Below are 13,856 nucleotides of genomic sequence, written 5' to 3'. Positions count from 1 at the left end.
CATATAGCTAATTCAGTTCTTCGTACAGCAGAAACTAACACGACATTGTAAAGCAACTATACTCCAATAAAAATTAATTTTAAAAAAGCTTTTAGTCCAACATAAGGAACATCTTTCTTTAATTAAAGCATGTCTAGTTGTTGTGGTGGTGAATTTTCTGTCATTTTGAAGGTGTTTGAACAGAAGTGTGGAAAGCTATTTTGGATATTATAAGGCAGATTCTCTAATTTCTATTTTTAGCCTAGTCCTCCCTTCTGAGAGTCACTTGTTCTATCCAGTGGCCTTCTTCATCAGCTTCTCCTCAATGTATCAGAGACACCTATAACCAAAAATCTTGTCTAATGAATGGCATCATAAACAATTCAGGTTGAAATGTCAGAATCTTGACATGAACCTTGATCCAAGAGACCATCATCCCTCTCCATCATTTGGATGATCATTTGGATGATCACAAAGCCGCTCAACTGATCTACCAAGTTCACTCTGGCTCCCTGTCCCATGGTCTCTCCAAAACGTAGCCAAAATGGTCTTATATAAACATCTGATTGAATTATTCCTCTTTGTCACTTAAAACTTTTCAATGGCTTCCCTGCCAATCTTAGGATTAAGAAGGAAGCCCTTAACATTGCCTGCAATAACTTGCATGTTCCAGTTTCAGTTCAGCCTTAACACCTCCCATCTTCTGCTCTGGCCTCTCAGTTCTTCCTACATATTAGAGCATTCATACATGCTGTTGCCCATGGCAGGAAGGATCTTCCTTCCCCTCTTGGCCCTTATGTTTCAGATCATGTATCACTTTCTCAGACTAGTCTTCCCATACTCCTCTGATTAGGGTACCCAAATTAAGTACTCCCATAAGCTTTCCCTCACAGAACTTGTCAGACTTGTGCTTTCACATGTGTTTATGGAATTCTCCAATGATGTATATTTCAGTAGATATAAACTCAGCGGTCTGCTTTGTCATCCCTGATTTGCTAGCCTACTGCTTGGCACAGAGCAACAGACCTTTGCTGAGCAAACCAAATGAATCATAAAGTATAAGGGGTCAGAACGCAAGTTGGATTAAATGACTGAATATTTCTAACTACTGTTGAAACTTATTTTTAAGAAAAAAATCTACCTAAGAGTTTTATGTGTGAATTGAGGAGGACGACTAGACTGAACAACTGCCAAGGTATGGGGGATGAAAAAGAAGGGTCAACAGTGACCAAGACATTGATACTTACAAGAACTGTGTGGCTTTCAACAGCTGCAGTGCTATGGCACCAGAATCAGATGCCTAACTCAGCTTACATGTGAGATTTCCTAGTGTTAGCAAATGGACTTGGCTATGTGTGCAACTGCATCTTTTTCAGTCATTTACAAACAACCATTTGGAGTTAATAAAAGTATTGCTAGTTTCTTAGGATCAGCAAAAGAAAGAAATGACCTTCAAATTCCAGACCAGTTGGAAAAATCTATTTCAGACTTATCATTTGTACCTTCTGTGACCAAACAGGAAAAATCCTAGACTACTGAGTTTGTTCTCAAATGTGGATTTTCCTAGAAAGAAGAGCCACTGAGAGTCCTCACGGGGTATATGGGATATGGCACAGGCCTATATGGGAGTTTTCAATACCAGAATAGAAGCTTTTTTTCTTTTTTTAACTTCTAATCATAGAAACCATTTGGCCATTGGCATATCTTTCCGTTCAAACATCATACATGTGCAGTTTCTTTGATTTTTTTCATATTCTTCATCTATATACAGGTTCCCCCCACTCCCCACAACAATGTAAGTTTCTTTGAGTAGAAAGACCATTTATTTGGTACTCCATGTACAATCATCTGCTGAGCCCAGCAGAGAACATGGTACACAATGAATAAATATCACCACAACTGTGGATGGTATCCAAGATTAGAAGATAAACTTTTTTTGGGGGGGGGGAGTATCTTAAAATATTATACTGTCACAGTTCCAGCTACAAATTCCTAAATACTGTGAATTTCTCAGAGGAATCTCTAGCTTAGCAATGGATAGCCAATAGCTATTAAAACTATAATTAAGCTTGATATAATTCCTTGAAGCACAGAGATATGATGTATTTTATAAGAGAGTCTACTATCAGATCAGATCAGTCGCTCAGTCATGTCCGACTCTTTGCGACCCCATGAATCGCAGCACGCCAGGCCTCCGGGTCCATCACCAACTCCCAGAGTTCACTGAGACTCACGTCCATCGAGTCAGTGATGCCATCCAGCCATCTCATCCTCTGGCGTCCCCTTCTCCTCCTGCCCCCAATCCCTCCCAGCATCAGGGTCTTTTCCAATGAGTCAACTCTTCGCAGGAGGTGGCCAAAGTACTGGAGTTTCAGCTTTAGCATCATTCCTTCCAAAGAAATCCCAGGGCTGATCTCATTCAGAATGGACTGGTTGGATCTCCTTGCAGTCCAAGGGACTCTCAAGAGTCTTCTCCAACACCACAGTTCAAAAGCATCAATTCTTCGGCGCTCAGCCTTCTTCACAGTCCAGCTCTCACATCCATACATGACCACAGGAAAAACCATAGCCTTGACTAGACGGACCTTTCTTTAAAGAGCAATCTACTACTATGTGGTTAAATGGATATATATTTTTTAAGTTTTACAAATTTTAGTGTACCTTTTTCCCTCCACAAAGCAAAGTATACAATACTCCACCATTCAGTTATTTCTTTAATTAGCAGGCCTTTAACAATTTATTAGTACAATTAACACATACACATTCTTAAAGCCTGTTTCACTTTAATGATTCTGTTTATAATCATATAAAAATTGTCATAATTATCCATGTAAACATGCATCATGCTCTGTATCCACTGTAATAGGGTCCTAATTAAAAGCTACAAGAAAAGCAATTTAGACCTTTGGTTTCTAAAATAAAAAGTAGAATGGACGAAGTTTCTATAATGAGAAAAAATCTTAATGAAAGAAAACTACAAGCAGAAATGCATGCCTTTTGAATTCTAAAAGGAGTTCTTTTAAGAGCTGGTATCAATATGCATAACAGAAGGTTAAAAATCAAGATTAGATTAAAGCCATGCTCTAGGCATTTCATTTTCTTGAGTTTGCGGAAAATGAACTTGGTGTAGGTCAGAGATGTTACCATTAATTATTTTGCTATTTTACTGAGGGGTACAGCCTTTGTAGTTAGATTATAAAACCTGAGGGTCTACTCTCTAATTGTCTTTTAGAAAAATAAACATTCATTTTTGTCCCAAGATACAATGTTCTAATTATTATAGTCATTTAAGTTTGAAAGGTTTTCAAAGTTTAACTAGAAAAACCTGCTGAATCTTCAACTCTAATCATTGAGAGGTCATGCTTAAGACTTACATCTATTATCTAACAATCAAATCAGAATTAAACCTGCTACAAGAATTCAGATTTTGAATTGGATTTTTATTATAGGTGTATTGTTATAAGGAATATCAAAAACACAAAAAGGCTGATCTAGTACAGAAATATTATTTTAGACAAAGTACTCAAACTTTCTGAGCCTCACCTTCTTCATTCATAAGATTGAGATAATAATAGTACTTAAGTCAGGCATTTTTGTTAGATTATCTGAAACAATCCAAGTAACATACTAAATACTGTGCTTAATAGGGAGTGAATGCCTATAAATATGATATTAATATCTTTCGTCTTGAATAAAATTTAACAATTTATGAAGTCCATTCACCATCATTTATTCCTTCATCCACCAATTTTTTCAGCAGTGATTGAACACCTAGCCTGGGCAGCCACTGCTCTAAGCACTGAATAAGACAAGGAATAAGGCAGACACATAACCTCCTCCAAGGCACTCACAGTCTCACAAGGGAGATAGATACTACAGCAAATAAATCATAAATAACTACATGATTACAACTGTGGTAAGAGCTATGAAGGGAAGGTTCAGTGTGTTTGACAGGGGGCTGGTATCTAGTCTTTAGGGTCAGGGAAATGCCATTCAATTTGAGATTGAAAGGATGATGGATATGATGTGTACATGATCTCTATGGAATTTTCAATCACTTGGTGTGATATTATTCCACCTCTACAGATGAAGAAACTGAGGCTCACCATGTTTAGAGATCTGTCCACTGGGAGCCTGAGCTCAGACCCTTGGTGCCCTCTTTTCAACACATGTGGTGGTGGGCTGTAGGTGGGCCGGGGGCATCACAGGGGATTCTTTCCTTGTCCACTCTTTATATTCTGGGCAGTTTTGTAAAACCATCTAACTGAAAATTTTTGTTTTGCTATCTGAAAAGTGTGTCCAATAGTAATGATTTGGATAAGTATGAGAACTTTATGAACATGATAATTAATATATTTGATGAAGACTAATGGGGTTCATGAGAAATAAAGAATAGAATATAATACTGTTATAATCTTTTCTAGAGAGAATAAAGTAGTGGTATTGGGGAGGGCCAAATGAAGTGGACTGAATGCCAGGCAGACAAAATATAGTGACAAGAACTCACATGGAGAATGTGGGGAGAAATGTGGCTAAATTGAGAATGCACATCCCATGCAAAGTACTTTCATTACAAGCTTTTAAAATTTAAGAAAAATGTCTATTCAGGTTTTCTGCTTATTTTTTTTTTTAATTGCAGCCTTTCTTTAACCAACAACCAAAAACAAACCAGGGAATACCAGCAGTCTGGCTTTAGAAAAGAACAAATTAGAGTGTCTCGCTTGTTCCCGAAGACAGAATCTAACTCTTTTTTCTTTAAGATTCTACTTTACAGTAGATTTTGTTGTTTGACTTGAAATTTGCTTTCATAATGTCCAAAGCAAAGAAGAAATTCTATGAAAGATCTCACCAATGCCAACTATAGTTAAATCACTATGTCATGGTTTTGCTAAATGCTTTCATTTATGTGTTTGCAATTGAGCTAGGAGATAGGGATGTCAGTCTCTTCTTAATTAAAAAGGAATAAAAATCCAATAAGATTGCTGCTGTGGAAAGGAGGGCACTTGGGAAAACTATGTCCTAATTTTTAAGCAAATTATTGGTTTTGATTTGTGCTTAGTGGACCACTGCATCTTGTCATTAGTAGCTGAATGCTCAACTTCAATAACTAGATCTGATTCTCTGGTTCAATTAAAGTGGGGTTCCATTAATGAAAATAAGATCATCGGATCCTACAGTCCTCTGCAGACTAACAATCACTAGCTAATGTGCACTGGGAGCTGACAAAGTGAACAGTGCGAACGTGTGGCAGCAGACTTTTTGGAAACACAATTATTTTATTAATTTCATTAAATGCTATTGATCAAGTTACATGACATTAAAAAAATGCACTCTAAAACAGAAGGTTCAAGGTTTCCTTTTTAGCTCGGGTGAACATGCCAGAAAGCATCCATAGGAAGCAGCTACTTCATTCTGTAGTGGCATACTGGGATCTCTTAGCAAACACATTTATAATAAAATATCACAATTTACATAAGTACTGTTAGTTACAAGAACACCCAGCCACTTTTCATGCAATTCAAATCTCATCACAGGGAGCCCTCATTTTAGAAAGACACAAAAATAAATACTTAAAATGAAGAAATACCTCCTGGTTTTTCCATGATTAAAAAGTCTGTCCTTGGGCATTAGTCATTAGCTACACCGTTCAAATAAAATCTCTCACACAGAGAACAATAATTTTTATTGTAATCACTTACAGTAAGGTTCAAAGCCCACAAATGTCAAAAAAAGCAACTGAAAAGTATTTGCAGAAAGCGAACTACAAAGTTCGATGCACGTTTATGTAAATTTTAGCTGCTGTACATGTGCTATGAGATTTACTTCAGATGAACAATCATAAACCGTATGGTTATAAATGAATATAAGTACATTTGAGTTTCATAGGACAGAAGAAATAAGCTTTTCAATGGTGATTATTAATTTTCTGTATAAACAACTCATGTTGACTATACTTATGCACTGAAAGTCCAATTGTGGAATTAGAAAAATATATACTAACTTAACCCTCTTCTACAGGCTGAGATTGAACATGGCCTATGAAAAAGTTGGTTTAATTGTAATATTGAGTTAATGATGCATTTAATATTTATTCAAATTTCTCTTTATTCTCTGGCATTACAAGTGTCCTTGAAGTTTAAATTTAAAATAAAGACACAAAATATCTGGATATAGACTTGCATTTTCATTTAAAGACACAATTCTTAAAACATTAAGCTAGAGAGAGAGAAGAAAAAAGGAGCATTTACAACTACAAAGAGCGACATGATAGGCTTTGCAATCATTTTTGTTATGGAAAGTTATCACAGCCTGTTAGATACAGACAGAATGTTTGGTTACGCGAAACACTCTTACTCATTGTACTCTGTGGAGAATTTTCCATTAAGACTGAATTACGATGTGAGGTGTTTACAGTGGCTACCTGGGTAGTGAAAACTTTTATATATTTCCCAAAGGTTCTGTAATGAACATAGATTGCATATATTCTCTTTCTCTCCCTCTCTATCTAAAGATAGTACATATAACAAATACACAAATTCTCACGATCAGGGTTCTCCCACTGCCGCCGCCAAGTTGCTTCAGTCGTGTCCAACTCTGTGCGACCCCACGGACTGCAGCCTACCAGGCTTCTCTGTCCATGGTATTCTCCAGGCAAGAACACTGGAGTGGGTTGCCATTTCCGGGTTCTCACTGCTATCATAAATTCTTGCCTAAAGATGGCAACTGTCAAAGCAGGTGATGGAAATATGGGGGATTCACTATATAGTCTACTTGTTTGTGAGTTTGGAAATTTCATTACAAAGGACTGAAAAATATAGTGTCAAATTCTCTTACAGGGTTTATACTGAAAAAGTTAATAGAATAGTCCCAAATCTCCAGAAATATGCAATAAAAATATACCAAGAATAAATGAATTTTGGATAAACATAGAGAGTAAAAGTGAGTTATGAGTTTGAGCAAGCCCCAGGAGTTGCTGATGGACAGGGAAGCCTGGTGTACTGCAGTCCACGGGGTCACAAAGAGTCAGACACGACTGAGCAACTGAACTGAACTGAAAAGTGAGTCTGTTTTTGTTACTCATTCTTCTCACCACTGGAGAAAGAAATGGCAGTTCACTCCAGTATTCTTGCCTGGAAAATCCACTGGAGAGAGGAGCCTGGTGGGTTACAGTTCATGGTGTCGCAAAGAGTCAGACACGATTTAGCATGCATGCAATACATCTCATCATGATCATCTCTTTTCTCCTCTTTCTACTTTGACCACTCTTGAATTTTGACAACTCTCTCTTCCCCACCTGTTATCTGAGAACCAACACACCCTACAAGTTCCCCCACCCCTCACCGTGATTTCTCTCAAGGTTATCACCTTTGTGGGGATAAGTGATCCAGTCACTCATTCAGGGTTCTCAAACCTGGTTGTGTGTCACAATGGCTGGAGAAGTTTAAAAAAACAGACAGAACCCAACCGAGGGCAACTAAATCAACATTTCTGGGGGTGAAGCATAGACATTAGGGGAAAAAATTTTTTTATATCAGTTATTTTTAAAATGTCGCAAGTGATTCTAACATGCAGGAAGCTGAGAACTGCTCATCTGAATAACAGATTTCTTGATCTGTAAGTACTATTCACTTGTTTGGTCAATAGCTATGAGTGTCCAATACAGAGGTAGAAAACTGGCAGCCCTGGCGTGTTTTGTTTGACGCTAAGAGTGTTTCAAAAATGTTTAGAGTTTAGACAATATTTTAAAATTGTCAAAGAGAAGGAGACAACAGAGGACGAGATGGTTGGATGGCATCACCAACTCAATGGACATCAGTTTGGGCAAACTCCAGGAGATGGTGAAGGACAGGGAAGCCTGGCGTGCTGCAGTTCATGGGGTTGCGAACAGTTGAACAGGACTGAGTGACTGAACAACAAATACTGTTACAAACACTGGGATACTGAGTTCCTCTTGAAAAAAAAAAAAAGAAAGAAAGATCTGGTGAGACTGTGCCTGTGTTCTTGCAAGGCAAAATTTGGCTAGAACTGAATTGCAGCTGTCCCTTCTAGGCTGAGAACGAGAATCCAGTTTGCTGTAGTTCTCACCACTCCCTTACAGCTCACTCACAGAGGCTGAGTGTTAACTGCCATGTACTGTATCATTTGTATCAGTTGTTGATACTACTGTTTCAACAGTAGAGAACAGTTTGTTTGAAGCACTATCTTACTCTTCTTCCCCAATTGCTCCCCTCCACTCCCAACAGGGCTCACTGCAGAAGTAGAAAATGTTTCTGTGGGTTGGATGTCCAGGCATCCGGCTCACTTCACTCATTTCTGTTATCTGACTGGCTACTGTCATATGAGTGTGCAGCACCAGGCCAAATATATGGCAAACACTGTGTTAGGTGGTAGGGATATAGAAGAATGATGTACAGTGCTCTTTTTGAAAGAGTCACGTTTAATTGGGAATGAAAGAATATTAATTAAAAAGTACTGCAAGGAACAAAAAAACCATCACAAAAGGAGAACAATGCTTGTTAGGACAGAAGAGGTGGCATTTGAGTTGGATTTAGGAAGACAAATTGAGTGTTTTTCCAGGCAGAAAGGCAAAGAAGCCATTTTAGGCCAATGAAACAGCAATCTCAAAATAAGAACATATGAAAGCTGCAGAGAGTGGTCAGAAATTAACACATGGGGAATGAGAGAAAGGGTCTGGAGATGAAACTGTGGAGTAAGTTTGGAATAAGGGAGACTGACTTTGTGTGAGTCCCCAGGGGCTTTTTTCATTTTGTCTTCTAAGATAGTAGGAAAGGCATTAAAAGTCTTTAACCAAAGAGCACCATGGTTACATTTCTATTTCTATTATCAGAAAGAGAAATCTGACAGCAATGTAAAGATTAACTGGGAGGGTAAGGTTAAGTGACAGTGGGGACCCAAACAATGAAAGTAGAATAGGATCAGATTTGAGAGCTGACTTGGAGGTGTAACTGGCAGGGCTTGGACACATATGGGAAGACAGGAACGACCAAGGATGTTTGACTTAACATGTAAAAATCGAGAAGCTATTCTGGCTGCTAAAAAAGAAATTTAAAATGATTTATCACTGACAAGAGCTGATGTTAAAGTGATTTAATATATAATCTCAAGCTATGAAGCATCATTGCCAGGCTGTTCCACCACCCTTTACTTTTTGGCCTTAAAAATAAAGAGGCTTATACTTTAGGACTTGAGTACATACCTGATTCTGTTGAGTTCAGAGGATGACCCCCAAATTTTATTTCAGTTTGGCGGAGTTTAGTCATGTTTAGCAGCTGTGTGACTTGTGGAACATCTGTCGTTAGTTGGCAGCTTCGTGGAATAATGTCTATAGGTTCATCTATTGGAAAGGGAGCATCTTGTCCAGCTGGAAATAAAGACAAACATTCATTCCCCGAATGTAAGCAATTTCTGCCAAATGGACATACCTTATAAATGAAAACAGTTAAAGTAAAGCATTTTAGAGTACGACTTTGGATGGGTTACTCAGTGTTATACAGTCTTGGTTACCTCATCTGAGCATAAATAATTTTAAGGTTTACTTTCTGGGATTGTAGAGAGGATTAAATGAGATAGAGTATCAACATATGGAACAGATTCAGAGACTTCTGCAATGAATGAGAGCATTGATTGGAAATATTTTATATTTGTTTTTTTAATACTACATTAGCACTCAGAAGAACCAGCTCAGTATGCTCAACGAAGGTTTCTGGGATTACACTGCCTCATTTATAGAAGGTCACTAAGTACAATGACATTATTGAGTAACCACCTAGAGCCATCATACGAGTCATTTTTCTAACTTTTCATTTTGAAATAAATTTAGACTTACAGAAAAGTTACAAAAATAGTACAGAGTTCCAATATACCCTTTACCCAGCTTTCCCTAATGTTAACACCCAATCTTCAAATACTTTCAAAGAAAAAAGTAGTTTAATTAAAGTAGTATTTTTATTATTATAGCTTGCATTTCCAATGAGATTTCATATTATTCATATAAATTTATATGGATATTTAAGTTTTCATTATAATAAATTTTTTGTTCATGTTCTTAACCCATTTTACTACTAGGTTACTTTAAAAAGTTATTTATATGACCTATTTTGTGGCAAAGATATTAAGCTTTGTCATATGTAGCAAGTAGGAATTTAGTTGCTGTTAACATTCCAAAAAGCAGTTTTACTATGTGCATCAAAAGCCTTAAAAATGTCCATGATATTTCACTCAGTAATTTCACTTATGAATCTTTTCTACATTAAAAAAATCAGAAACTCAGATGGTCAATATAAACGTTTATAATTTCTGAAACAACTTGAATTTCCAGTTAAGAGTTTATAAGACACTGTATTTACGAAGATGGGAAAGGTTCAAGATAAGGTGTTAAATGAACGTAATATATCCAAATCCCAACTGTAGAAAATTGTTCAATGAAACATATAAATAGGAAAAGGACTAGAAGGAAATATACCAAAATGAAAAATTACTTTTCCTGATTAGTCTAGGCATAGTTTTTATTTCTTCTTCATAATAATTTTTTAGTAGGAAAAAAATTATATTTTTAGAATCTAGTGGAAAAAATTTGGTTTGTGCACATGTGAATATGAATAGTAAGAAAAATTCAACCAAATTCATCCCTCAAAAATATCCTTATGTAAGTATAAACTCTAACCATATTTATAAAGGCAAATGATGTTAGGTTTTTGTGCATCCAAGCTGTGGCCATTCCCTAATTAGATTTTAATGTCCTAATCTTGAAAAGGAAAATGAATCATTTAACTAAAAACTTAAATGCTCATCAGTAATGTAATGGTTTCCAAGTGTCCTAACGTTCCAGTCATTACAAATGCCACTGAGCTTACAAATCTTAGTTTTCAGGTATTCTTTGTCCATTCATTTCTTACTTGTCATTGCATTCCTATACACTAATAATGAGAAAACTGAAAGAGAAATTAAGGAAACAATTCCATTCACCATTGCAACGGAAAGAATAAAATACTTAGGAATATATCTACCTAAAGAAACTAAAGACCTATATATAGAAAACTATAAAACACTGGTGAAAGAAATCAAAGAGGACACTAATAGATGGAGAAATATACCATGTTCATGGATTGGAAGAATCAATATAGTGAAAATGAGTATACTACCCAAAGCAATTTATAGATTCAATGCAATCCCTGTCAAGCTACCAACAGTATTCTTCACAGAGCTAGAACAAATAATTTCACAATTTGTATGGAAATACAAAAAACCTCGAATAGCCAAAGCGATCTTGAGAAAGAAGAATGGAACTGGAGGAATCAACCTACCTGACTTCAGGCTCTATTACAAAGCCACAGTTATCAAGACAGTATGGTACTGGCACAAAGACAGAAATATTGATCAATGGAACAAAATAGAAAGCCCAGAGATAAATCCACGCACCTATGGACACCTTATCTTTGACAAAGGAGGCAAGAATATACAATGGATTAAAGACAATCTCTTTAACAAGTGGTGCTGGGAAAACTGGTCAACCACTTGTAAAAGAATGAAACTAGAACACTTTCTAACACCATACACAAAAATAAACTCAAAATGGATTAAAGATCTAAACGTAAGACCAGAAACTATAAAACTCCTAGAGGAGAACATAGGCAAAACACTCTCTGACATACATCACAGCAGGATCCTCTATGACCCACCTCCCAGAATATTGGAAATAAAAGCAAAAATAAACAAATGGGACCTAATTAAACTTAAAAGCTTCTGCACATCAAAGGAAACTATTAGCAAGGTGAAAAGGCAGCCTTCAGAATGGGAGAAAATAATAGCAAATGAAGCAACGGACAAACAACTAATCTCAAAAATATACAAGCAACTCCTACAGCTCAACTCCAGAAAAATAAACGACCCAATCAAAAAATGGGCCAAAGAACTAAATAGACATTTCTCCAAAGAAGACATACAGATGGCTAACAAACACATGAAAAGATGCTCAACATCACTCATTATCAGAGAAATGCAAATCAAAACCACTATGAGGTACCATTTCACGCCAGTCAGAATGGCTGCAATCCAAAAGTCTACAAGCAATAAATGCTGGAGAGGGTGTGGAGAAAAGGGAACTCTCTTACACTGTTGGTGGGAATGCAAACTAGTATAGCCACTATGGAGAACAGTGTGGAGATTCCTTAAAAAACTGGAAATAGAACTGCCTTATGATCCAGCAATCCCACTGCTGGGCATACACACTGAGGAAACCGGAAGGGAAAGAGACACGTGTACCCCAATGTTCATTGCAGCACTGTTTATAATAGCCAGGACATGGAAGCAACCTAGATGCCCATCAGCAGATGAATGGATAAGAAAGCTGTGGTACATATACACAATGGAGTATTACTCAGCCATTAAAAAGAATACATTTGAATCAGTTCTAATGAGATGGATGAAACTGGAACCTATTATACAGAGTGAAGTAAGCCAGAAAGAAAAACACCAATACAGTATACTAACGCATATATATGGAATTTAGAAAGATGGTAACAATAACCCTGTGTACGAGACTTCAAAAGAGACACCGATGTATAGATCAGTCTTATGGACTCTGTGGGAGAGGGAGAGGGTGGGGAGATTTGGGAGAATAGCATTGAAACATGTATATTATCATGTATGAAACGAGTCGCCAGTCCAGGTTCGATACATGGTACTGGATGCTTGGGCCTGGTACACTGGGAGGACCCAGTAGGGGAGGGAGGAGGGAGGAGGGTTCAGGATGGGGAACGCGGGTATACCTGTGGCGGATTCATTTCGATATTTGGCAAAACTAATACAATATTGTAAAGTTTAAAAATAAAATAAAATTAAAAAAAAATAGAAAGCCAATGTAAAGTAACTGAGTAAATGAACTCTCAAAATAAAAAAAATTTGGAAAGTAAGTAAACTAACTCTCTCTCTATATATATATTTGACACATCATTTCAGACTTCTTGAGGTAGAAAAAGATAATTTCCACATTGGTGCCAATATTGATAAACTGAGATTTTTATATTAATAGAGAAAGAAAATTCTGTGGGCTAATAAGAACCTGAAATAAAATGCTGTATTCTGAACCCTATGAAGAGAAATTATAGAAACTTTAGCTCAGAGGGCTTGTGTGGATGGTACAGGGTACAATACCATACAAAGTTTGAAATGTATCCAAAAGAAAAGCTGAATTTCCAACTATTAAGAGACAAACAGCAAATTCTGGTAACCAAAAATCCACAAGTTTTTATGAAAGAACAAGACAGAGACTATTACAAAACTCCAATCCGAATCTTACAGGAACGTGGTTGACATGCAAATCAGATTTCACATTAAAAGTCTCAAATTCCCTCTACATCATTTTTCCTTTCTCTATATATACTCTCTCTTTGTTCTCAGAATTGTCTTATTACTTATTGGATTATTTTCTGAGGGAATGAATATTGTGGGCAGTATAAAATAAAACCTGCAATAAAGGGATAAATTAGAGAAAAAACTACTGATGTATTATTTTAAAATAGAGCTTAATCATTAAGTGACTAGTGACTGTCAAACTTCCAGAGATTTTTTATGGAAAGTTTCATTTTTGAGAAAGAGGAAAGAAGCTTAAGTCTCATTTTTCTGTGATCCCAAACTATGAAGGGGCTTTAAACCAGGTAGCTGGATGTTCTGATAGACCTAAATAGAACTTAACTCATCTCCCCACCAACCACTCCCCCTTCTCTAGGCTCAATTACCAGGTTATATTATTTTGTATTTTTAGCATTTATGGCTTAATTTAAAAATAAAGACTAATTCCAAAAATAGTACAGATCCTACACAAAAATTAAATAGTGCTGAACTGTATTACAGGGCAT

The 13,856-nt window shown here is 36.6% G+C and overlaps 1 protein-coding gene across 7 annotated transcripts in view; it reads right to left on the bottom strand.

Moving 5' to 3' along the window:
- Positions 1 to 13,856, bottom strand: part of CFAP20DC (CFAP20 domain containing) — a 270,326-nt gene that overhangs the window by 113,497 nt on the left and 142,973 nt on the right. For all 7 annotated transcript variants that reach the window (XM_059880049.1, XM_059880048.1, XM_059880047.1 and 4 more), the window contains one exon: positions 9,197 to 9,361. In XM_059880049.1, the coding sequence (XP_059736032.1) occupies positions 9,197 to 9,361 (165 nt within the window). The remainder of the gene's footprint in view (positions 1 to 9,196; positions 9,362 to 13,856) is intronic.

Source organism: Bos taurus, chromosome 22 (genome assembly GCF_002263795.3).
Source record: "Bos taurus isolate L1 Dominette 01449 registration number 42190680 breed Hereford chromosome 22, ARS-UCD2.0, whole genome shotgun sequence".
Classification (NCBI taxonomy): domain Eukaryota; kingdom Metazoa; phylum Chordata; class Mammalia; order Artiodactyla; family Bovidae; genus Bos; species Bos taurus.
This window is presented reverse-complemented; position numbering and strand designations above follow the sequence as displayed.